Source organism: Ambystoma mexicanum, chromosome 8, assembly GCF_040938575.1.
Source record: "Ambystoma mexicanum isolate Mex_15411 chromosome 8, UKY_AmexF1_1, whole genome shotgun sequence".
Taxonomy (NCBI): domain Eukaryota; kingdom Metazoa; phylum Chordata; class Amphibia; order Caudata; family Ambystomatidae; genus Ambystoma; species Ambystoma mexicanum.
Window position 1 is genome coordinate 1025181398 of NC_090929.1, and position 26520 is coordinate 1025207917.

The 26520-nt window shown below is 44.5% G+C and overlaps 1 protein-coding gene across 2 annotated transcripts in view; it reads left to right on the plus strand.

Moving 5' to 3' along the window:
* Positions 1-15364, plus strand: part of KAT6B (lysine acetyltransferase 6B) — a 1467124-nt gene extending 1451760 nt beyond the window's left edge. For both annotated transcript variants that reach the window (XM_069610967.1, XM_069610966.1), the window contains exon 17: positions 11513-15364. In XM_069610967.1, coding sequence (XP_069467068.1) covers positions 11513-14004 — 2492 coding nt within the window. In that variant the 3' untranslated portion in view covers positions 14005-15364. The remainder of the gene's footprint in view (positions 1-11512) is intronic.
* Positions 15365-26520: the final 11156 nt, after the last annotated feature.

Consider the following 26520-nt stretch of genomic DNA (forward strand, 5'->3'; position numbering starts at 1 on the left):
GGTAGACCGTCCTTTCATTGTGGGATGAAAGGACTCTGGGTTTTTCACCGTTGTCATTTCAACGTGAAAACTCATCGAATTTTGTAGGGGGGGGGTTAAACAAATATATAGATGGGGTGTGGGTGTTCGGGGGATAGTTAAATAATTAAAGGGGATGAGGGCTGGGGAGGAACCCCTCTCCCCCCCAAATAAAAAAAATAAAAAAACGATGAGTTTTCGTGTTGAAATATCAACAGAGAAAAACCCATCGTTGTTTCATCCCGCGATGAAATGACATGGAACCCTTTATGACGTTGTTGCTATTTCATATGTGATAAAGCAATACATTATGATCTAAACCGATCCAAAATGGCGGTGGTAACGTGATGACGCGTACATGCTAATCACGTGTCTACGCGCTATGACGTCCTATGTATATAGATGGCCATTTTGAAAACAAATAGAAAAAGGAGAAATCTGGGTAAAAGGAGAAATCGGATCTTCATAGATGCAAACAGAATGAATTCAAATATACTAAATATATATATACAACAAATTGTTTTAGGAACTGGGGATCGAAAAGTAAACTAATGATGGAAAAGATTAATCACAGCCAAAAATGAAATTAATGAATATCCTTTGAAAATAATAATTGAAATTGGAATATTCAAGAATAACGCTATACAAAGTAAGTGAAATAATGTGGTTGAAATTTAGCACATCGCAATCAAAAAGCAATCTTGTTACTCACTGTTGAATTGTTTATCTCCACAATTGAGGGTTCAAGTAAATAATAGAATGCTTCTTGTTTACTTTGTTACAGAACATCACATTTTCATATTATTTTTCACCCTCTTGGGGAACCATTGAAACAAATGGGGAAACGCGTGTCGGGGGTACCATCAATGTTTGAAACAAAGACCAAATTGGATTAAAACAAATATCAAAATTATCAGAAAGAATACATTTCTATTGGAGCGGATTAAACTATAGTGTTTGTAATTTTTTGATTTTGCTCCTGGAACTAACCAGAAGAATCTTTGCACCCACAGCTCCTGGACACCTTCTACTGGCCCCAACAGCGGTAAAACCTATCTGTGGCGATCCCCAGTTGACCTACCTAGTCATCTGGGAAAATCTGAGTCAGTGGGGTAAGTAATTGCAACACATTCTCCTTCCCCTGTTCCCCTTAGAATAAACTTTGGTTATTACATTTCACATTTTGATCATTGAATCTAAAAGCTTGTATCTGAAAGATGGGAATAATATTTTACATACCTGTAACTTGTTGAAATATCTTTTGGAACATTTTCACCACCACAAGAATTTATCCTACATCTGTCCCCTCTCCGAAGAAGCTTTGTGATTTTTGGGCACTAGGCCTCACACATCATAGGGATTGGAATGATAGTTGGGGCATAATTCTTGTGAATTGGTTTCACTCTACTGCATCACTACTTAACTTCTTTTGGTTGTCTCATTCCTAAAACCCTAACGGTGACTCTATACATGTTTGATCATCGGGTATTCTGTGATGTTACTACCTGCTTGTTTCATTTTCTAGTGTTGTTTTGGGCCCATAATAGCGTATTTTTGTACTTGCCTGTCTAAATTGAATTATTGTGTTCTTCACTGTGTGGCCCACTAACCCCACTCTTTCACCTGAGACTAAACCTTGACCGCTGTCCACGCTTAACTTGATTGAGTTTGGCTAAGCTCTCATAGTTCCCCTGTTCACTGTAGCTAGGGTGGCCTCCTAAAATCTGTCAACCAGGCCAGATTCTAGAAATCCATCTCAACAATGCTCAACCCGCTCATTCCCCTAAGTCAAGGTAGCTCTAACCCTTGCATTTGCACCCTAGCTACTCGTTATTGAATGAGTATCACCTTCCCACAAGGGAGATGCAAGAAGCCAATACATCGGAAAGCTTGCAGCGCTAGTCTGAACACGCCTCTAGCCCCACCTTATAACTGCAAGTCACCCCACTCAAGCGGACACTGATCTATTGGGTAGCTGAGCTAAACAGTTCATGCACCTTCGGAAAGTGTTAGAGCTACAAAGCCAAATCCGTGGCTGCTGGGCTGTCCTTGATTTTGTGTGTACACTTGTACTATCAAAATACAAATCCAACCCTTCCTGGAAAGACTAGTGCTTATTACAGTAGAATTAGGGCATCAACAACTGCTTCAACGGGTAATGTCCCCATAGCCAAAATATGATCTGCTATTTTACTAGCAGTATCCTATGATGAAGAAGAAAAAGGGACTCGTCTCTTGTACTTGACCCAATAGGGTCAATCTTCATATTTAAAACCTGAGACTGTTCAAGGGTTTTTATTGACTTTTTTGTAAAAAAGGCTTGCTAAGGGCCATACCTCCCTCTCATTTCCAGTGGGCTTTTCCCTCCCTAGCCCAGCCAGATTGTCCCTAGATGACACCATACTATCTAAGGTTCTGACTTGCTGCTGGTTGTAATGGCCTAAAGGAAAACACCTTCTCTAACTACATGTGGATATTCCTAATGGAATCCTATCCAGGGGTGCCTCAAAACCCCAGTAGTCTTCGCAGCTGGGTTAAGTGCCTTGCAGATAACCAGACTTAACTTGCCCTGCCATTCAACGACGTTCTACTCCTCACCCTGAGCTCAGTCTCTTTTCCCTCCCTCCTACTCTCCTCCCACAGACTCTTCCCCCATAGTGTCTCATTCTCCAACTTCTGTCCCTCTGGCTTCTGCCTACCTTCACCCTTCAATCTAATCCTCTACCTCTCTGCTCCCACTACCTCAACCACTCTACTACTCTCTCCTCCCACTATAATACCTCTCTCCACCCTCTACTACACTGTCCACTACACCCCACCAACACCTTCTCCCCAGTCCCCTTCCTATCACTATGCCCCCCTTCTCAACCACTCTCAATTACTATCCTGTCCCCAGTACCACTTTCTCTCAGCAACCAATTCCTCACCTTGTAATCACTTGACATGTCTCTGCTACACTCCTCTGCACTGTCTTTCCTCCACCTAATCTTTTAGTCCCCCTTCTGCCCCTTAATCTCACTCTTAACAACCCACACTGACCTGTTCTTCCAACCCTTTTTGCATTCTCCCCCTGTCCCTGCCATTGGCTTCCCCATCGCCTGGTCCAAAGGCCAGGTTGCAACTACAGAAACTCTAAACAGGCCTTATCCCCCGCCCCCTTTTCATCCATGTGTCCCACGGCATTTGGACTTGGTGGCCCACGGAAATGAAGCCCATGTCTGGAGTTTGTGTCCCCTTGAATTTGTGTCTGCATTGCCGGTGGGTGTGTGGGGTATTCTTGAGCCGCTCTGCTTGCCACTGCCTCACTCTCTGGTGCGCTCTCTTTTCGGGTCTCCACTGTTAAGCCTGCTGGTATGCATAGTTCTGTACAAGAAGAGAAAAAATAATTGCAAGCATTTTGCTCAACATGTGTGGAGCAAGAGTCAGTGGTGCTCATTAATTTCATCTAGTTTTCCCGCTACAGGAAGTGTTCTGGGATCTTGCTGGACCTGCATTAGGGTAGAGCATCCTTATCGGGCATGATTCCAAAGCTAACATGTCCTTAAATTAAATCCTTTTGTAAAATAGTCACAACGAAGGTAAATCATGGGACTCGATGGAGAGTGGAGGAGTTAAAGGTGTGGAGTTTAATGGGTACTTTTTCTTCTGTGATTCTTCTAGCATAGTTTGAAGACTCTGCTTTTGACACTGGCAGAGTTCCTGCTCGCCTCTTCTCCTTACCTAGTAGGAAGAGGCCCCCATTGCACTTTAGTTTGCCCTTGACTCTGCAAAGTCTGTACACTTTGCTCATCTCCAGCATTCACTCTTCACAACTCCCCTTGCCTCCACTGCACCACCACCCTCCTCCTGCCCTGCATGCTCACTAAAATCCTTTGGGCCATGTTCACCCCCCCCCACCCCACCCCCGCTCCTCCAATAACTCTCCAATCCCTCATCTCTCCACAGATGACTTTACCTATTTCTACTCTTCTAAAATCTCCAAAATCTGTGATTCTTTCACCAACCTCTTCTCTACTACTGTTTACACCTTGCTTGTCTACTTTCATGTAGTGTGCAAATACTTGTCTGACAGAACTGCTTCCCATTCTTCAGTTGGCTAACCCCTCATTAATCCATTTGCACCCCGAATTGTAAAAAATTGCTCCCCCCAAATTCTTATCTCTTGTCCCTCTTAAATCTCTCCCTTGCTTCTGGGATATTCCACATCTTCTATAACGTAGACACTGGACTTCCTGTACTGAAAATTCCTTCAGCTGGCACCAACAATTCTTTCAACTTCCACCCTGTCTGCCTTCTCCCTCACTGTTCCAAGATACTTGAATGTGTCGCTTTAAAGTAATTTGCCTCCTATCTAGAAGCTCATAATATCAACAACCCTCTTCAATCTGCATTTTCCACTCTGCACTTTACAGAAACTACTTATGCCATTTATCAAACATTCTCAATACTGCCCTCCACTCCAAACTGTCATACATACTAATCCTTATTGACCTCTCTGCAGCTTTTTAAAACCGTTGACCACCCATCCCTCCTAGTTTCCCTTTTCTCCCATCTGATGGATCGCTAGTTTTCAATTTCATGGGCTGAAGTAACATCTACGTTCACCCCTCTTTCTATAGCTGTCCCTTAATCTTTCCTTGCCACCCCACCCCCTCCTTATCGGACAAGTTAATCTTATTTGCCTTCTCCTACCATCTCTTCACTGACAACAGCGAGATTGTTTTGGCCTTCCCTTCCTGCAAAATCACTGATTGCCTGACAGCTATACGTCATTTGATGCCACTCTGTGCTCTGTTGTTGAACTCATCAAAGACTCAAATAATCTTTTTCCCAGCCTCCCATTCTCCTCCTTCCCTCCCCTCCTGAAGCCCCCACTTTCCCACAAGGCTCACAAGATAGGGGTGCTTTTTGACAGCCACCTCAAGCATTGACATTTCATCTCCACCGGTACAACTGCAGGGGTTAACCTATTGAACATCAGGAGAATTTGCCCCATTTAACCATCCCATATGCTAAGACTTTCCTTCTCAGCCCCACCAGAATACTGCTATAGCCTCCCCTCTACTCATTCATTCCTCGTAATAGAATAATCAAGTTTTCTGTCTGCATCCTCTTCCATCTTTCCCCCGATCTGCGCCTAGATTCAGCTGTAAACTCTAATTAGATTGGTATCCGTGGGAAACTGCTCCCTCTTCAAATCACTCCTTGTCTACATATCCATTTACGGCGCGCCGACCCGCCTGGCTCCATCTCCCAACAAATCCCTCTGCATACTATGATCCCCAGCCATCCTCATCCTCTGCCCCTCACTCTCATTGTGCTACCTCAAACCTCTGCATCTTTTCCTTACTTGGCCACACACCACTTTAACTCTGCCACTGGCCTTCAAGCCCATCCCCACAGTGGTAGCCTTCAAAATGGCCTTAAATAAGCCCCTCCTATCTGTTGAAGGGGCAGCCCGTATGCCCTAGTTCACTCACCTCCACTTGCCTTAATGCTCACTTTGCTTAGCTATATGATTAAATCTACTGTTTAATTGTGCATGCTCACTCGCCTACCTCCCCATGTACATATAGTCTTGTCTACTTTGTCCCTCCTTTCTGTACCACCAGTTAATTACAGCCGGTTTCCATTCATGTCAAGCTACAATGCTGTGACGCCCTCTCTCCTGGGATTGCCATGTTGCCATATCTTCTTGTACAGGTTTTCTTTTGTCCGTGTTCTTTCTAATGAATAAATACAAATATTAAATTGCCCAAGTATTGGATGGATTAGAAGCAGACCAAGGCTTTTATTTTATTATAGAGATGTGTTATGTGTTTATGCCTTACAGCTTTAATAACACTGTAAAATGGTCTGCTCTCTGTCCTGCAAAACCTTGCTTAATGGGTAACCAATCCACACACACCCATTAAAAAGCAAATAGCTTTCAAACTATTGTATTCCTTTAGAGAAACTCTGACCCAAAGTACAACCACACAGCTTAATTTTGCAGATTTTCTGTGAAGTCTCATGTCGAGGCAGTTGTGAAAACCACCCCAGGTATTTATCAAAAAAGTAAACTAATAAGGTGACTACGTTCTTTGGGGTGGCGGGGGCGCTTGCCACCTGTAATTGTGTGTTTATTATGGCAGTGAAACTTGTGGTGTTCCCAATAAACATGTGTCATAAGCATGGATTTCCTGCATAGTTTACCCTATGCTAATTTCATACATTAGTTAATGCGAGTACTTATGTATGGAATACATGTTTTTGGCACAATCTACTTGTTAATTAATAGATGTAATATATCTTATGTCAAATGCCACTATTGCGCCTGGAGCAGTTTAGATTCTGGTATGCCTCTTTTTGTGGGGTTTATAGACTCACTGGCTTCCTACCTATTCAATCACTCCAATACAATCAAGCATGTTTCTATGGGAGGCACTTCCCAATGTCAATGGGGATTTATTTGCAAGCAGATATGCACCCAGAGGAAGTACAGGGTTCTCTTTCCCAAACCTGAGCAATTACTCAGTAAGGCTTTTGGTCTTTCTCTATTAACAGTACTTGAACGTTCTGCTTTATGTCCTCCTTTCTCCACTCTGATGAGAGATCAGACTGCTGGCCAAAGAACCAGAATGTTTTTGCTCAACATTTAAAAAAGGATTTTAATCCAATAGGGAGTCCAATGCACATGTGCAGCAGTCTAGCTCAGATAATGGAAAATGGGACGATTTTCCATCCAATCGCTTCCTCCTTTCTGCTGACTGTCATCTCCTTTGGAACCCTTGATATTGCATGACCAATCCACTGTTGAGCATTTTTGTTGCAGGCTGAGGCTTGAGCTTTTGTACTAAAGGCTAGGTCAGACAGGTCCACCCACATTGCCCCTTCTGCAACTGGTACTATCCACTTTAAGCATGTGGTCTCTTCAGAGGTTCCTTATCAGAAGTTCCCTGGGTCCATGCACCCAAAGTTGACAACATTTCTAATCCGGGCACAGACACTAAAGCTGTTGTAGATGTGGTAAGGGATGACCCTTGTCGACAGCAAAATGACTCTACTGCATTCTGGAATGCATTATGGTCAGTGAGCTCGGCACGCCTGACATGGGTGTTTTGGGCCTAGTCCTCTCATCTTTCAACTCAGAAAGATAAGTATTCTTGCGTTGCATAGATTATGATCAGAAGCATTGATATATCTTGAACTAACAAAGATAACCATGGTCTGGCCCAGAGGTTAGCACACTGCAATTTCAATACTTGAATCAGATACTCTGCGCTAGATAATCTTATGCAATGTTAGATGCCATTTATTTCCTCTCTGCAAAGCAACAATTTCTTTGCATTATTAGAATGTACACTCTTGTATGTCAGGAGTCATGTTGGGCTATGTTTGTGCTTATTTTATGCCTTGCATAGATTGACTTACATTCTTTATTTGGGGATGCAACATTTGTGTCAGTTACTCTCTGGCTAAACCTGAATATTAAGGCACTGGGCCATTAGACAGTGGGTGTGCTGAATACTCTCAATGTATATGCATGAAGATATCTTTATCAAATATTTTTTAAGCCCCTTACTCCATCAGTTATTAACATTTTCTGTTCGTATAGCCAGAATTAATTTAATTCGTGCACATTTCATGAATCTTATTGCGTTTGCTTCCCTGAAAGCATTTATTTTAGACTGATTAGAGTTGATTGATATACTAGATATCAGAAAATCCATGCTTCATAAAAACAATATATTTGCAATTCTCTATTTGTACAGCGATTCATTATTTTGTTTCAATATAGACATATTTTATAGTTATAAATTCAACGTTTTCAGCAATAGTTAAAACATTCAACAAATCTCTATTGAAGCAAGTTGTAAAAAGAAAGACAGCCTTAATGTTTAATTGCAAGAACGAAAAAAAAGACAAATGGATGAACTGAGTGGCAAATCTCCTTGGAAATGCAACATAAGTTGTGTGAGCAGGAAAATAGGTGCTTAGCCTGGTCCTTTAGCTGATGATGCATTTTGGGCCTGCTCACATCTGCCACTGTAGTTCATGGGTCCATCCTCTTTGAGTAGAGGCATAATCAGTTCTTAACCTTCAGCCCTGGATGAAGACCACATTTTTGAACCCATGTTTCAGAAGGTGGACAAAAATGCTGTTGCTTTTCTTCATGCCAATCCTGATGCCATCTTGAGGTAGCTGTCCCCAAAACATGTGGAGTCATTTGTTGAACCTTTGCCCCACTTACTCATTAGAATCATCAGCGTTTGACATCAGTCACATTTTTTCTATATTTAGAAAAAGAAGGAATTCTGCAATCTCGGCAACCCTCCTTCCGAACACTCGGCTAATTTCGTAGTTGTTGATGACCTAATTGTTTTTACGAAATCAGCAATCCATAGTCCTTTTGATCTAGCAAGATTTGTGTTTTTTCAGTGATTCACGCATTGATTTATCATAATGAAAAGAAACTACACAGATGCGGAACACATCTTGTGGTTCTCTAACCCAGTATTCGGATGAACTAGTCGTTTCAGGGTCCTGGTGAATGCAATTTCACTGATTACATTGCAGAAACCGGTCGACCATATCTCGATGGGATATCCTTTAAATGTTTTGGAGATACCCTTTCTCTTGCTTCAGTACTTTTGGTACTTCTTATTAACCACTATAATCTATTCAACAATCCTATTCAGATGTGGGTTGAATAAATGACCAAAATCTCTGAATCTATTCTCATGTCGATGATTTTTAATGTCGCCCCAGTTGCCCGTCATATTGGAATAGATTTGGTTGGTGTGGGTCTTATAGAGTGTTAGAGAAATACTAAATGATTATGTGACTGTTATTCTATCCCTTTTAGATAGGCGGCACACTATCGCCATTTAGGGCAAGCAACCCTCACGAGGGACAGCCTAGTTCTTTCTGAAGGACCACATTAGTGACTATTTGTACTCAAGAAAGGGTTTTAACAAAATGTTTGCCCCATTTTTTGTGGTATGGGATCATATTTTGAAAGTCGCCAATGATATTCTCCCTTAAGAACGAAGACTTTCAGGCTAATCTAAATTAATATAGACAGAAGTTTTACATGCTTAGGTCAGCCTAAACTTTACATTTACACTGTGGTGGGAGGCGCCTGCCTGGTATTACAAAACCCAGGCATACATATTTGTTCTCATGAAGCCTATTCTTGTATGCACACTAGAACGTTCTAGATCTTTGGAAATATTTTGGTAACCTCTACAACCGCACTGCCAAAATGTTAATCGTGCGTTAGGAAAGGAGCTACGAATTCCCTCGTTGTTAATTCTCTAAAGTCTCCTTTTATGTCATTTCATGTCACTTTTTCTCTCAAGCATAGGTTGTGGCCCCAAGGATTCTGTAGTCCACAAACTGCTGGGACAAACAAGTCTGTCCCTTTAGTGGTCATAGATTGAATAGCCAGGCATTCTTAGCAGATGTAATCTCTACAGAGCAAAAGTTGCAGGATTGACTGAGCAGTTGAGGATCATGCCACTCTTTTGGGGTTAGGGGATTTGTAGTGAAATCTGCCAGGACACATGAATCCTGTCTCTGGTAGGCACAGGCTTTAGGCTAGCTCTTGCTTCCATGGTTTGACAGAGAATGTGTGGGAATCGGCTGCATTTCCCTGTTGGTTTATACAGGAAGCCACTCTGAATCTGTTCTTCTGTACTAAACGTTTTTCGGTGCTGGTCATTGGGACCCAATTTTCCCTTCCTCAACCTCCAAAACTCCTGATCGAGAAATCTACCACAGATTCTGCAGACTGCAGTTGCAGGGTTAACTCTGGAGTCCTTGAGTAAATATGATCTTTTGCCTCTTGAAGTTACCCTTGCGTGTTGAAATATGTTACAACTGCATGTGATGTCTTGCTCTGAAACTTTTTCCACCACTGAAGTGGAAGAGCTTTGATCTTCGCTGACCATAACACAGCACTGTTATTTTTCAGTATGCAGAGCGTGCAGTTAATCAGTTGTGCCTTCTTGAGAGTGGGACGATTAATCTAGATGGCTCTTATCACTCATAGACCTAACTAAGTGGATTTCTGCCCCAGTCATGTTAAAGGAAACTGATAATCTCTTTTATCTTCCATTACTTTTGCTCTGAGACAAAATACCAAATGCAGTCCATTTTCTTCTGAGATGGTAATCCTACTCCTTCACCCCCTTTTTACAATGTTTGTGTTATTTCCCCAAATCATCATAACATTAAGGGAACTACCAAGTAGACACTAACTAATTTTAGTGGGGCCTTTCTGGCCAAATTGGTTTTGGTATTCAAATCCTCTGGATCCATCACCCTCAACCTGCTCATTGGGATCCTCTCTCCCAATAGCATGCCCATGTTCTAGACTCCTGCCCTTGACCTGTGATCATGACCATTTGTTTTGTAGACTTTGTATGTGTTCCTCTTAATCTACTTGCAACCGCTCATTCTTCTTCACATTACTGGAACGGGATCCATTAGCCACCAGTTCAAGTATAAATGGCGCAGACGTAGCCATTGTACTTTGGTGCAGTATTACTTTCATTGGGATGTCTTCTCCCTTTCTTCTCAAATGACGATCCTTGCAGACTCACTTAAATCCTGTTTGGCTGATGTGGGCATGTGCATGATTTTAGGACAATAGTTTATTTTAAGCTTAATTTCTGAGACACCATAAGTTATTCCCACCTCTTTGGGGACTAAACCTTAGTTGAGGTTCAAATCTTTTCTCTGTTTTGGCTGTACTCCTTTGAACACACAGTTACAAATTACCCCAAACAAGTGACGTGGAAAGTAGGTTTTATATTAGATATTAACTCTGCTAAGAGGATAAGTTGCTGTGTTTTGTCTCCAACTCTGAATTTTCACAAGGACAAGACTTTCTTCTGAACTAATGTTAGTCATGTCAGACTTTCATATGAACCAGTTTAGTGGATCCTTTTTGAGGAGCATTTTCTGTACAAATCTGGTATCTCAAGCTGCACTCCCCCCTGCCCCCAGAACGTTAATGCTTTAAAATGAAATCGCTCATTTAAGCCTGAAAAACGAGGAACATTGTTCAGTAGCAGGTGCATGTTAACTAGCATATATTATTTTGCTATACTGTTAGTCCTTAGTCCACCTTCCTCCAATACGTCTACCTACCTCTGCTTATACCCATAGGTGTAGAACCGAGAGTTAAAGCCAGAGGTACAGTGTTTCAGAAGAGGTACAGTGAGTCAGAGAATATATTGGGGCAGAAGTTTGCATTGATTTTCTGCTTTTAAAGTTTTTATATGCTGTGCAAAAAATCTTTGGGTCCCCTGGCCTTTGGCCAAGGCATCCCACATGTCTAGTGGAAGCAGGAACTAAGGACTAGATGTACAAGTCTCAACAGTGAGTAACTTGTACTTAACTATTTTTATACTGAAGGAAAGCCATTCAATAACCGTTCTTAGTCTGATGCCTCTATCTGTTCATACTTAGTTTTCTTTTGTTTTTCTCTCATTTCCCTTTTTAGATAACTGTGAGGTTGGGCCACTTGTGAAAGAGGGCAGCAAGCACAATCCTGAACCTGTGCGACGTAAACAAGGCTGGCCGAAAGGAGTGAAGCGTGGCCCATGCAAGTGGAAAAGGAGCAAAGAAAGAAAGACTGGTTTCAAGTTGAACTTGTATACACCACCTGAGACTCCGATTGAGCCAGACTGCCAGGCACAGGTCGAAGAGCCGAGGGAATCTGTGGATGATGAATCATGTGATGCTACTGCCACAGAGGAGGAGTATAAAAAGCCTGCAACTCCTATTGAGCCACCAGAAACAGTTGTAGGAACTCTTCAATCTGAACCTCAACCTTTGCTGTCTGAGCCTTTGAGCCCGCTTCGAGTGCCTCAAGAAAAAAATGAGGATGAAGTCAAAAAAGTGAAGGACCAAGAACTAATCAAAGTGGTGCAAGGGAACCCCGAAGTATTTACAATAAAAACTGATAATCAAAAAGCAAAATTGTCCTTGGAGAAAGGGCCATCGCCCATGGAGGAGCATGAAGAGGAGGAGGAGGAGGAACAACCACCATCTCACAATGAGGATCATGATGCTGATGATGAAGATGATGGCCACATGGATTCAACGGAAACTGCGAAGATCTTGCAGGAAGGAGGATTGAAAGATGATCTTGAAAATCAAGAGAATTTTTTAGACCTTAATGCTCAAACTAGCAGTTCTGGTCAGGGTGATTTGATGGATGGTGAGGTAGACCTTGCTACAGAGTCTGACAGTGAACCCAGTGAGCCTGCTGCAGACTCTGCCCCAGTCCTGGGATCGGATCATGAACATGTAGATGAGCCTGCCACTCAGGGCTTTGAGTTGAGTTCAGAGGTAAAGGATAATGCCGAGACCATGGAGATCGATACTGAGACTGCCCAAGCAGTTCAGTCGTTAACGCAGGAGAACATTAGTGAGCAGGATGATGCCTTTCAAGACAGAGTGGAAACGCAAGAAGCATGCCAAAGCTTGCAAAACTATAACCATACACACCAAAGTCCACAAATGACAACGCTGGATGATTGCCAGCAATCTGACCATAGTAGTCCCGTCTCATCAGTCCCGTCTCATCCCAGCCAATCTGTGCGCTCTGTGAATAGCCCAAATGTTCCTCCATTGGAGAACAGTTATGCTCAGATCAGCCCAGACCAGAGTACTATTTCAGTGCCATCCTTGCAGAACTTGGAAACCAGCCCAATGATGGAGGTGCCCTCAGTGTCAGACCATTCTCAGCAGGTTGTGGACAGTGGGTTTAGTGACCTGGGCAGCATCGAGAGCACGACTGAAAATTATGAAAATCCAAGCAGTTATGATTCAACCATGAGCAGTAGCATTTGTGGAAACAATTCGTCTCAAAACAGCTGCTCGTACAGCAACCATACCTCCAGCAACCTTACTCAGAGTAGCTGTGCAGTGACGCAGCAAATGTCTAGTATGAATGGAAGTTGCAGCATGATGCAACAAGGTAACATTCACTCCCCACCACCTTGTAACGTCAAGTCTCCTCAAGGCTGTGTCGTGGAGAGGCCCCCAAGCAGTAATCAGCAGATGGCCCAGTGCAGCATGGCTGCCAACTTTACACCGCCAATGCAGCTGGCTGAAATGCAAGATACTGGCAATACCAACATTGCACTATATGACAGAATGGGCCACAGTGAATTTAGTGGTGGACACTACCCCCAGCCGTCTGCTACTTTTAGTCTGGCTAAGCTGCAGCAACTGACCAATACTTTGATGGACCATTCCCTGCCTTACAGCCATTCAGCTGCAGTAACGTCCTATGCAAATAGTGCCTCTTTATCCACCTTGAGTAATACTGGGCTGGTGCAGCTCTCTCAGTCCCCTCATTCAGTTCCGGGAGGACCCCAAGCTCAGCCTACAATGACTCCACCCCCTAACCTTACACCTCCACCTATGAACCTGCCTCCTCCCCTCCTGCAACGGAATATGGCCACCCCCAACATTGGCATCTCCCACTCACAGAGACTGCAAAGCCAGATGACTGGCAAAGGCCACACATCTATGAGAACAAAGTCTGCCCAGCTGCAACCCTCCGCAGCAGTGCACCAGCCCCCAATATATGGCCGAACCCCCCAGGCAGTGGCCATGCAGAGCCCTGGCAGGACCTTAACCATGCAACGCGGCATGAATATGAGTGTGAACCTCATGCCAGCACCAACTTACAACGTGAACTCTGTGAACATGAATATGAACACGTTGAATGCCATGAACAGCTATCGGATGTCCCAGTCTATGATGAATAGCGGCTACCACAGTAACCATGGCTACATGAACCAGACTCCTCAGTATCCCATGCAAATGCAGATGGGCATGATGGGCACCCAGCCGTACACCCAGCAGTCCATGCCGACCACGCCCCACAGCAACATGATGTATACGCCCCCAGGACACCACACTTACATGAACACTGGCATGTCCAAGCAGCCTCTCAACGGGTCGTACATGAGACGCTGATAACCCCATGCCACAGACACACTGTAGTGTCTGAACAAAAAAAACTTCTGCATTTTAAAACCAGCAAATGTGTGTGAATGCAAACACAACCAGACTTCTCTTGGCAACGTAAAAAGCTGTATTCAGCGGCAAGCCTTATTTAAGATGTATTTTTTGGTGCCTCGTTCTGTTTAGTTTGCGTATGTCCTCCAGATATACGAGTTCCCCTCCAGCTCTCTTCCCTGACTTTAGCCCCTGACCAGTGGTTTGCCATCTCTTTCCCCGGACAAGGTGGACTGACTCTAAAGTGGTCTAAAAGTGTTGTGTTCTCCCACTGCCTTCTCAAAGATGAGTATTTGTGTGTGTGTGTGTGTGTGTGTGTGTGTGTGTGTGTGTGTGTGTGTGTGTAGCTATACTCTTCTGTATACATGCACACATACACACACGTGTGTGTGTGTATATATATATATATATTTATATATATATAAATCTGCTTTTCTAGTTCAGCTCTTGTATATTATTTTCTGAAGTGACATCTCTACAGCATGCCGCTAATGTCTTAGTGTCAGTGCATTTTTGTAGTACTGTACAGTGCTGTGCTGAACAATGAAGCCATTCAAATTTTTTTTTATGTTTGCCTTTTATTAGGTGGCCCGAGTTTGAGGGTTAAAAACAAACTATATTTTTGTTAATTATAAAACTGTAAATAGCTATGAAAAGTGTGTCTTGTTCTCTCTTTAGTTGAGAGGGTTTTACTGCTTCTGGTTTGGTGTAAAAGTTGACCTCTATTTCTTTCCTGCCGCCCTCACAAATAACTAGATTGTGGGTGACCGATTTCTTTAATTAATGAAAGACAGCTTTCTGCTTTTATAAGTCCTGTTTAATGGAGCAATGCTTATCTCGGTGTTCACCCGTCGGGTTTCAAGGCGTTTTCATGCGTTTCTGAACACTTGGCAGGATTTGAAATAAACCAACAAATAATCGAAAATGAAATTTAAAGTTCGGTGTAAATTTGCAACTGTGTGAAAATGCCTTTAACGTACCTTTTCATTCCATCTGTAGATTTTTCTATCTTTATAAAATATTGGAGTTATTTTTTAAGAGAAAAAACAGAACAGTAGCGTGTGAATATCTTGAGCTAAGCTTTATGAAACGCATGTAAAAAAGCAGAAAGTTATGTGTCTGTTTATATTGCTCCCTTTTTGTACCCTTTCTATCTGTACAGGGTGGCTGTAAAGGCCTGAACATAAGAGGCTTCAAACATGTATAAAATAGCACTCGGTGACGCCTGTATTTATGTTATCTTTTTAGTCGGTCACTTAAAATTGAAAAAGGAAAAAAGCTGTACATTTTAACATAAAATAAATTATGAAGAACCGTTCTTGGCCTTCTGTCTTGTATTTTGATACTAGTATAGTATTACATTATGCAATATTGCTCAAATGCTGCAGCACCACAGTAAAGTGAAGTTACACAATAGAGATAGTTATGAAGACTGCAGGAAGAATGCCCGCCTTGGGCACAGCACCGTAAATGACAGAGGCAGGGTTGCTTATTTGGAAATTGTTTTGGTAGCAGGCTGGTTGCTCTGCAAAATGTATTATAATTGGGAAAGTCAGTCATCAAACATGTTATAAGTTCTTACGTTGTACAGGATATGCTAAGGGTTATCGGACGCAGTGAATATCATACATAGGTGACAGAAAATGAGTGCAAGAGATTATGGTAAAAAAATGATGTTTTCCACAACTCGACGGCCATAACCCAGAATATTTCCTGTAGGGAAATTGATCATTTCCCGATAAGCCAGTGCACCACGGATCAGTCTGAATTTATCCCTGTTTTTCAATCATGTTTGATGTGCACTACAGATTTCCTGACTCTGACTGGGCACACTTGGCTGCTGTATTTTAATTTTCTTTACACTTTTTCAGAATTCAGAATTTCATTAAACTTAATCTGTTCTGCTGTCTGGCTTCACAAAGTAGGGAACCACAATTCACTTAAGGTGATGTCACTTGGCTAAGCAGCAACATTAAAAAGAAATATTAAGGCCTTTAAAGACCAATACAGCATCTTTGCTTGTTTTAAACGGTTCTTCTGAAAACATGAGGGAGCATAATTTGTTCCAGATAGTTTTCAACCAAACTGCCACAAATCTCATTTTGTTATCAAACTTTGCTGGAAACATTTATGTTCATATGTGACTTTAGGGTATTATCCATAGCACTTGCTACAATCTGTTCTGTATTTGTAGTCCCTCCTGATCAGTTTCTGTCTGCCTTATTGGTTATGTTTGTCCGACTACTCTTTTCATTTTTATTATCTGGGAAGTAACCTTTTAACGATCTGTGAACACAGGCGCGAAATAAGTTCTTCTCATCCAAACTTCATAGTAAACTGTTCATTAAACTGATTGTATTTGTATAGTAGAGGAAACTAACGGCAGAGAAAAGCCAAAGAGGTACCCAGCGCTTGCACACTAAATATTCGAATAAAGGAAGGACTAGAGGCTGCAGGTTAGATGGAGGGGTGGGTATACTGCCTAAATATGCCACAGTAGAGAAAGATCATACACATAGGATTCCAACAACACTGCACAGATTCAGTCAATCCAGTGTGCAGGAATTTAGAACTAAGGGATCGTAGGTAAAGTCGCCTACCTGAGCAATTGAAAAATCAATACTGCAATGTCCTCGAGCGCCGGCTTGCCTTGAAACACGTGTCAGGCTGACTTCTTATATACAATTAAACTGCAAAATTGCAGTCTCAAACGTGGACTGTTTGTCCACAGCTCGGCTGCTTTAGAAATTTTTCAGCAGAGGGCACCCTGCATCGATGGCATCGGGTCGATGTCCCTCAAAGGCCTCTGTCAAAGGGTGACGTCATTGGATGTTTTAAGTAGCGAGCAAGGCGCCCATAGCCTCAGTTCTGTGTTTCTACCGCAAACGTGTTTGCTTCGTAAAACTCGGTGCGCCTGGTGCTTACTGTGAAAAAACGATTGTCTTCATCTTCTACCCTGACAACTCCGAAGTCTGGATTTAAGAAGTGTCGGCACTGCGGCTCCAAAATGTCGATCGCGGATCTGCGTTGCATTTGTCTGTGGTGTCTCGGCGAGAGCCACAACACAGATGACTGCTCGAAGTGTCAGTCATTGACTGCCAAGACCTTGTGGGAACGTAAGGGGAAACTAAAGGTAGGTAAGTTATTGAAGCCCCATTAATCCCAGCCTGCTGAGAGGTGACTCTCCTCGGCGAAAGAAGTCCAAGCAGTTTACGATGTAGGAGTGGTTCCCGCCACTCGTCCTTGTCGAGGCGTTCAAGGAAACGGCACCATCGGTCGCCTTCCTCGTCCTCTTCGTCGGACATCTCCCCAAGAAGGATGGTATGCCTGTCCAAGTAATTGACCCCGGCGGAGTGGTATGCTTTCAGAGTGGCAATGATGAAAATGTTTGACAAACATGGCACGGTTCTGTCCGTGCCTTCTGACAAAGCCCTCAAGGAACGTTCTCAGCCAGATACTTGCGCGCATTTGAGCCCTGGTATACGGTGTGATCAACACCGGGAGCCTTCGTGGTCCCATTCGGACAAGGCATCGAAAGATCACCCGAGACGTGCTAAGTCAAAGTCTTCGTCTCCAGTGTTGGGGAGAATTCTCAGAAATGTGCTAATTCCCTCCACCTTAGAGACCCCCAGCAACTTTGCTGGATTTTGAGGACTTGATTTTTTTTAACCTGTGGAGTGAGACCCTTTTTTCCCCACACATGTATAAAAATGTGATTTTGAACTTTGTTTCTTTTGGTTATGGAGTCTTGACAAACTCCATAGGCATCATCTTTTAAATTGTGTCACACTGCACCTTCAGTGCAGTGGCACAGGGAAGTCTTTCAGATTTCCCAAAGGTTTAAATACCTTCTCTGGGATAAACTACTGTTTCACACAGCAGTATAGTGAAATTGACTTTACTTAAATGTGTGACTTTCTAGACCCACCACACACTATCTTACAATAGGGTGCTGGAGGGGTTACCTAGTATACCCTTTGTCTAGCTTCTCACTCAATGGCTGCTGGCAGTGGTTTCGTTTTAACTACTGTGGTGTGCATTTACCGCTGGCCCTGGTCTTCTTTTTTCACCATTTCTTTGTGGAAAGGTCGTTCTTGAGATTTACTCTGCGCGCCAAACCAGGTTTGGTTCCATTGTTCACTTTGCCTTAGGCGGGATTCACGAGTGAAGCCCGCCTCTGGCTCCAGGGTGTCTGGTGTAGGCAGGAAGTGAGGGAGGTGCCTGAATCTCCCTGTGCCTAGTCTCCTAGGAGACCCAAAGGCACTCTGTGGTGATTGGTCGGCCGACCCTGCTGGGTGACTGACAGCTGGGCTGGAATGAATGGGAGAGAACTGAATAAAAGGCAAGACTTTTGGCTTGGAAGGCAGATTCGACCACTGGATGACGGAACCGAAGAAGAACTTGAAGGACGACGCCTGCTGCAACTCTTGGACCGTTGGTCCGGTGAAGCCCTGATTGGTGGGACCAATCAACTCCAAAGTAAGCCACCTGGACATCCATCTCGGAGCTGGTTAAATTTCCACACAGTTGCTGCTGGATACCGTATAGCCATGGAGAGGAACAGCAGATTGTGTGCGTTGCTTTTAAGCTGGCCTAGAGCTCCAGGAAGATCCTCCGGACTCCCAGGAAGCAGGACTGACCGAGCCTGAGCCCCCTCTACAGAGTGCGGGACCCCAAAAAGCAAGGAAAGTCCATCTCGACACCCCGGAACCGCAGTGTTGCTATTTGCGCTAGACGCGAAGAGTTGAAACACTGAACAGCCACTGAATTGAAGATTGCCGGTTGCGAGCAGTGACCGTCCCATTGCACTGCAGGAGTCCCCAGATGTCCTCCCTATTGTCCCTATGACTGAGGGCCAGGAACAGAAGTAATCTGCTGCACTTTTCTTCATTCTAAAGGTACTGTAATGTCGGAGAGAACTTACGTCTTACTGTAGAGTTGCTTGAATCTTCTACTACTCACAAATCTAATCAGCTTGTGGCTCTACATATGATTCTTCTTTTCTTCAAAGACTTCTAAAACATTGTGCAAAGACTTTCTACTTCCCTATGAAGAAGTGCTTCAGCTTACATAGACATTTTCCTATTGACTTTGGCCTAGCCTCTTCCACTGAATGACTCTTATTAGGGTACCTTAAAGTATTTGCCTGTGTAAGAATATTTGTGGTCTCTTGTATATTCTAAATAACCTCTTCCTCTGACTTATTACTATATGACTCTAAATGCAACAGTGATATATTAATATCCCCATCACCCTGACAATTGAAGTCACCTGAGGGTGTAGGTAGCGTCTGTGAGCCATCCCAAAAGGGTATCTACTGATTTAGAGATATTAAGAGTGTGTATTTCATGAAGTGTATTTGAGTGTTACTGTTATATTGCCACCTTCTGAAGAACGCTTATTCTAACTGACTGATAAATTAATAATTGTTCAAGAAACCTTGAGTGTAAGAGTTTATTTGAATACTTGTAACTGTAAATCCCTGTGTAACTCCACTATAGCTCACATTGACCCCTCTTGAGATAAACCTGGCTGCTCAACACGCTACCAAAACTGTGTTGTACAAGCTTATACCAGGTTGGGTTTCCTATACCTGTAGTCAGTTGTTTGTAATCAGTACCCTCTGGGAACACTACAAACCTTGCCTAACATCCGGCAAAACCAGCAAAGCCTTCAACACCCTCGAAGCCCTTGAAGGCATCAACGCCATCGGCGCCATACCCGTTGGGTGCGCCTGTCGGGTCTTAAACCCTGGTGGGGCCCTTGATGCCATTGACGCCGTCATCAACGTAGACGCTGTCGCAGCCATCGACACTGTCGGTGCCTTCTGGGCCAATTTTGCCAGTGAATGTTCCTGTGATTGTGGACCCTCCGAGGAAGGCCACTGTTAAGTCTTTAATGCCTGTTCCTGATAAGAGGTTCACTCCTCTCCCGAGGAAGGATTTTTTTTTTTAAGTCCCTCACTGACATTTATGAGGAGGAGCAATCTGATGAGGATATTGTCCCTTTTGGGCTCAGGTATGGGACCCCCTATTGCTCCTCAATGCCTAATTTCTGAGGAGAGTCAGATGGAAGATATTTTCCTTGCACAATGCCATTGGTATTGACGCTTCCCCTGAGCTGGAGTTCAGCAAGCCGGACCCAGGGGAGTATGCCGACTCCTCATATCGCATGCTCATGTCTAGGGTGGTGGAGTCTGGGCTGGTCCAGGCCTCCTGTGCCCTTTAAGCAAGATGACCTTACAGATATCTTGGTTCAGGGTCCGTCTACCGACCCTGTGTTGCCGTTTCATATGGCTCTGCAGAAAAGGGTGGCTGTAAATTGGAGCACCCCGGAAGCTATTCCAGCGGTGAGCAAGTCTCTGACAAAGAAATACCTCCCATCCAGTAGCAACCACGGCTTCTTGTCCACTCACCCCACTCCTGAGAATTCAGTGGTCCAGGCAGCTACGGCTACCTCGAAGCAGGCGGCGCACCCTACAATCCCTCCTGATAGGGACGATAAGCGTATGGATGGGCACGCAAGGTGTTATTCTGCCGGGAGTATGGCGATCAAATCGGCCAACTCTACTTGTGCCTTAGCAAAATCTTCACATACTCTATGGAATTGCATTTCGTTAGCGGCTGAGCATATTCCCGAAGGGGAAGAAAGGGATGGTTTTCTGGCTATTGTTCAGGATGGCAAGGATGCCATGTATGAATCCCTTCAGTCTGGGTTGGATATTACGGATGGTCCATGGCTACAAGCACTCTGATGCGCAGGTTTGCGTGGTTGCGGAAGTCGGGCTTTGCACCTGATGTGTAAGCTCGTCTTCTCAACATGCCCTTTGACAGGTCTCATCTGTTTGGCAGCAAGGCTGATGAGAGCCTTGAGAAGTTGCAGACCTCGAAGGCAGATGCCAAGTCTTTGGGGGACAACAATGGAGGGGTGGATCCTTTAGTTTCTACTCCTCATTTGGAAGTGCGAGAGGAATGGCCAGTCAAAGTGGTGGTGGTGGTGGTAAGTTTCCTCGTGGTGGACGAGGTAGGGGTGCTAAAGCCGCTCAAGCAGCAGCCTCTTTGCCATCAGGCACTGCCGCAGCCACTTCAAACCCAATCTGAGGCCCTCAGTCACTGCTCACCGGTAAGGGGCAGGCTGTCTCAACATCTAGAAGAGTGGCGAGACATTACTTTGCATGTGTGGGCTCTGTAAACAATTGCCTATGGCTACTGCTTACCTTTTCTACGACAGCCTCACGACAATCCACCGGGGAAGCACTCTTTGAAGATTCCTGATCCGCTCCTTATGCACGAAATATTGACCCTGCTGCAGAAAGGCGGTATAGAACCAGTGCCTGTGGCAGAGAGGAACAAGGGTTGGTATTCCCCGTATTTTCTAATTCCCAATAAGGACGGAGGACTGAGACCCATCTTGAACTTATAGTGCTTAACCAAGTTCCTCAGGAAGGACAAGTTCAAGATGGTCACTTTCTCAGATCTTTCAGGCCCTCCAGCTTCAGGATTGGTTGGTGTAATTGGACCTGCAGGAGGCTTATTTTCATGTGCTGCTCCATCTCAAGCACAGAAAATAAGAGGTTTGCAGTTGGCTGCTCCCACTATCCGTTTCGGGTCCTGCCATTCGGGTTGACCTCCGCCCGAGGGTCTTCACCAAGCTCATGGTGGTGGTGGCGGCGCATCTCAGGAGAGGGGGGATTCACGTCAATCCCTACCTGGACGATTGGCTGATCAGGGCACGTTCTCCCGAACAGGCCTTGGATCATCTCAGCGTCACCTGCCACTCCCTTCACAAACTGGGCTTCTCCCTCAATTTCAAGAAGTCACACATATGATGCCTTCCCAACAGCTCCAGTACATTGGGGCTGTATTGGACACGTCCTTGGGGAAGTGCTCGCCACCCAAGGTGAGGGCTAAACACATTCTCCAGGTGGTCACCAAATTTCAACATGCCCAGAGTCTTCCGGCTTTCAAATTCTTAAGGTTGCTTGTCCTCATGGCATCCTGCATTTTTCTGGTGCCAGAGGCCCGACTGAGAATGAGATCCCTTCAATGGGCTCTGAGGACACAATGGTCTCAGTTCTCAGGTAGGATGTTGGAACTTCTTCGGATTCTGTTCCGGGTCTCACAGGATCTTCTGTGGTGGGCCTGCAAAGGAAATCTCATGAAAGGAGAACCTTTTTGGCAACCATGGCCGAAGGTGTAACTGTAGTGACTAATGCTTCTCTCACAGGGAGGTGGGGAGGCTCACGGCAAAGCTCTGACCATCAGTGGTCGTTGGTCTCCATCGGAGTCCAAACTACACATCAATCTTTTGGAGCTGAGAGCAATCAGGCTTGCACTGAAGGCTTTCCTGCAGGGCGAAAGAATGTCCTGATAATGATGGACAACTCGGTGGCCATGCATTACCTCAACAAAAGAGGGGGTGTAGGGTCGCTGCCACTGTGCAGGGATGCAATGCAGCTCTGGTTCTGGGCAATTCAAGAGGGACTCTCCCTAGCGACGGTGCATCTAACCGTAGCAGAGAACACAGCGGCGGATGCTCTGAGCAGGCAGAGCGTGGTCTCCCACGAGTGGGAGATGGCTCAGGAAGTCAGTCAGGAGATCTTCGCCCTTTGGGAAACCCTGCAGGTGGACCTGTTCGCGACCAGTGTCAACTGGAAGTGCGAGAGGTACTGCTCAAGGGAATTTCCTCCGAGGGGAGCACTAGGAGACGCGTTCGCCGTGGATTTGTCATTTCTGCTTCTGTACGAGTTTCATCCGATCCCCGTCATTCCTCAAGTTCTGAGGCTACGGAGGTTCGGGTCCCACATGATCGTCATTGCTCCGGATTGGGCCAGGAGAGCGTGGTATCCAGAATTTCTAGACATGTCCATCTGTCCTCCAATGCGTCTCCCCCAAAGAGTGGATCTTCTCTCGTGAGAGGAAGGTCAGGTGCTCCATCCAGAGAACAAGACTCAACCTTCACGCATTGGTTTTTTAAAGGTTTTTGAAAGGTTGTCATATAAAGATTGGGACCTTCCGGATGACATAATGGAGGTGTTTCTTTTGGCCCAGTGTCCCTGTACCGTCGCCGTAAGTTTTGCAACTGGTGCAGAGGAAAGAATGTTGATCCTTTTCAGTGTACAATTCCGGAGGTTATCTCCTTCCTGCTTTCTTTAGCACACCAGGGTCTTCATTTGGGGGAACGATTAAAGGTTAGCATATTTAGGCGCTCATTTGAAGTATGCTCTTATTTTAAGATTCCACTAATCACCCAGTTTCTAAAACGACTCACAAATGTGTTCCCGCCATCGCCTTTTCAGGTGCCAGTCTTGGTCCTTAACCTGGTCTTAAAGTTTTTGATGGCTGCTCCGTTTGAACCTTTGCACTCCTGTCCATTGAGGTTGTTAACCTTTAAAGCCTGTTTCCTTGGTTGCGATAACATCTGCTACAAGAGTGAGCGAGTTTCAGGCACTTTTTCAAAGCCACCCTTTACTATGTTCCACAAAGACAGATTTGTTTTGAGGGTACGTCCTTCCTTCCTCCATAAGGTAGTCTCTGACTTTCACTTAAGCCAGAAGGTTGTGCTACCTGCCTTCTATCCTCCTCCACATCCTAGTAAGGAAGAGGAACGGCTACATAGGTTGCACCTGAGGAGAGCGTTAAGCTTCTATCTTTCCAGATTGTCTAAATTCAGAGTGGACAACCAGATCTTTGTGGGGTACACTGGTCACAGATTGGGCCTGCTTCTAAACAGACCATGGCTCGGTAGATCATCCTCACTATTTCTGAGTGGTATAAACTTGCTGGCAAAGACCCGCTTGAGGGCTCATTCCACCAGGGGCATTGCTACATCAGCAGCCCTGCAGAGGGGTGTTCCTGTGAAGAACATCTGTGATGCTGCGACATGGTCTTCCAAACACACGCTTGTTAAGCATTATTCCCTGGATACGTCACATGCTCAGGATGCGGCCTTTGGGAAGGATGTACTTTACTCTGCCATTTAATTGGGTATATCTAAATTCTTCTCCCGCCTCCAACATTGGTTACTGCTTTGGTAGTGTGTCAAAGATGAGGAATACGTTGGAGAACACAATCCATTTGAAGAACAAGTTACTTGCCAACTGGTATCGTTCTTTCAACTGGATGTTCCTCCAACGTACTCTTCGTCACCCTCCCAGCCTACCCCTCTGAAGAATTTCCCGTGCTGTTGCAGCTTTCATTCCAACAAGGCTGAAGACAGTCGTGGGGTCCACATGGCCTACTCGATGAGAGGTGGGGAAAAACATGAATTGAGGCTACAGGCGACGTGCGTGCTACTTCTAACATTCAATGACGTCACCCTCGACGGAGGCATTAGAGGGACATCGACCCGATGCAGGGCGCCCTGTGCCGAAATATTTCCGACGCAGCTGAGCTGTGGACATTACATGTCAAAGATGAGGAATACATTGGAGGAACATCCAGTCGAAAGAACGTTACCATGTGGTAAGTAACTTGTTAATCTGTTATGATTAGTGTGTTTATAAATATACACAGCATCACTAAACATTCAATATTTACATTCATTAACAGTGCCTTAATTGTAAACATATTCTTATTCCGACTCATTCCATTGATATTGGCATCAAACACTCCTTTCATCCTTTACCGAAGTAGCAGATCTGAGGCTTGACATTTAAGGGAGGTTTTTTATGAGACTCCACCTCCCCTTCACAAAATTTGCACAGACAACGTTCTCTTGGAATATATGACCATTTGCCAGCGTACAAGAATAAGATGACCTAGTTGCAATTTGATGCAAATCCTGCTGCTGGATTGTTCCATGGGCTCTGAGACTGTAGAATCTGAAGATCTTTTTGCGGGCAACAGTTTAATATCACAACTAAACAATTGTTTTGGTTTTTATTAGCCAAGAATTTTGACAAGTCTTGAATTGTTTCACTCAATCTATTTGTACACCATTACATTTTTAAGCACTGTAACCTTTTTCTAAACTATTGGGTTCCTCCCTCACACAAGTTCCACACCATCTTCTCCAGCACCAACTGTTTTCATCAACTTTTTCAGCTATATGGGGGTTGGAGCAGAGTTCCACGTCTGTTCCACTTAGTGCCATCTGGAGCCATTGACAATTGTTTCTTTTATCGGTGCATGGATTAAACTGCTTTGGAATGACACTTCTCTTTTACTATTGTTTTGTGCGTCATGCCTAATACAGAAAAGGGCTCAGTCTTCAAGCTGTGCGGGGTTGGTGGGAGGCAAATGTCTGTGTTGGACCGACCCTCCCCCAAGGTATTTCTCTTTAATGCCTCCGGGAAGAAATCTGCAGAGTTGCGGATCAATCCAATCCATGCATGAGCATGCTGCGAAACCCTGCCTTTCTCCTCAAAGGGAGTAAAACGACACCATCTAAAGCACTAGTGTTGGGCCGTTCATTAAAAAGGGCCCAATCTCTCTGGAGCAACCAGAAGAAAATAGCTCTTCAGAGGACGACAAGAATGAGCACAGAGGATCTTGCTCTGCTAGTGACTCCAACCATGCCTTTAGAAAAAGGAGTTGTCACTCCTGCGCCAGGGACAAAGAGGACAACTCGGAAAAATCTCCACTTCTGGTACTGTTTTTCACTAGTTTCTTGACCAAGGAAGAATTCTGACTTAAGATACTTTACTTTATTTCCTAGCACCTTCACCCTCTGTGCCCGTGGTGGAGTAAGGGCCCACTGCACTGTTAAAATCTGAGAACACACTTCTTTGGCCTGCAACTGCACACCTGTTGGCTTGGTTTCCACCCATACAGTGGCGACTGATCCCCTCTTACACCAATCGGCTCTGCTTTCAGACATCCAAGAATAGGCGCTGATCTCCATGGTTCCTGTGCCCTTGGTGTCTCATAGGTGTTCATGCCAGTTTCCCAGATTCCGTTTTTTCAAAGGTGGGACAAATTATTGATGTTGAAGGGCACCCATTTCCCTTGGTCCTGCACCCCTTAACTTCGATGAGTCTGCTTTACCTCAAGACGGGGAGAAGGGCTTGGTGCTCTGGGCAACAAGGAATTTGATTCAGGCAATCCATACCTGAGAGTTGTCAATTCCACTTGTACCCTGGCCATGTTCACCCACACCCTGTGGACAGTTCTTCCTGGCACAGCAGAGAATTTGCTAACCCAAGTGAAGGATGGGGTTCACTTCTCTGCTGGTGAATGAAAAGGAAACAGTGAGTCAAATCCTTCAGTCTGGCTTGGACGTGCTGGAGTGTGCGACACGTGCAGTGAGCATGGAGTCTGTCTTGCGCAGGCATTCCTATTTCACAACTTCCAGGTTTGACCTCAATGTCCAAGCTAAGCTTCTCGACATGTTCAGGAACGCCCTGTCTGTGGAGAAACCCAATGATTAATTTGAGAAGTTAAAATCCTTAGTTCTAGTCAATGCTCAGGGATTATGGGAGCCATAGTCCTAAATATCTGGATATTTGCAGGTTGCGACCACTGCTCTACTGTA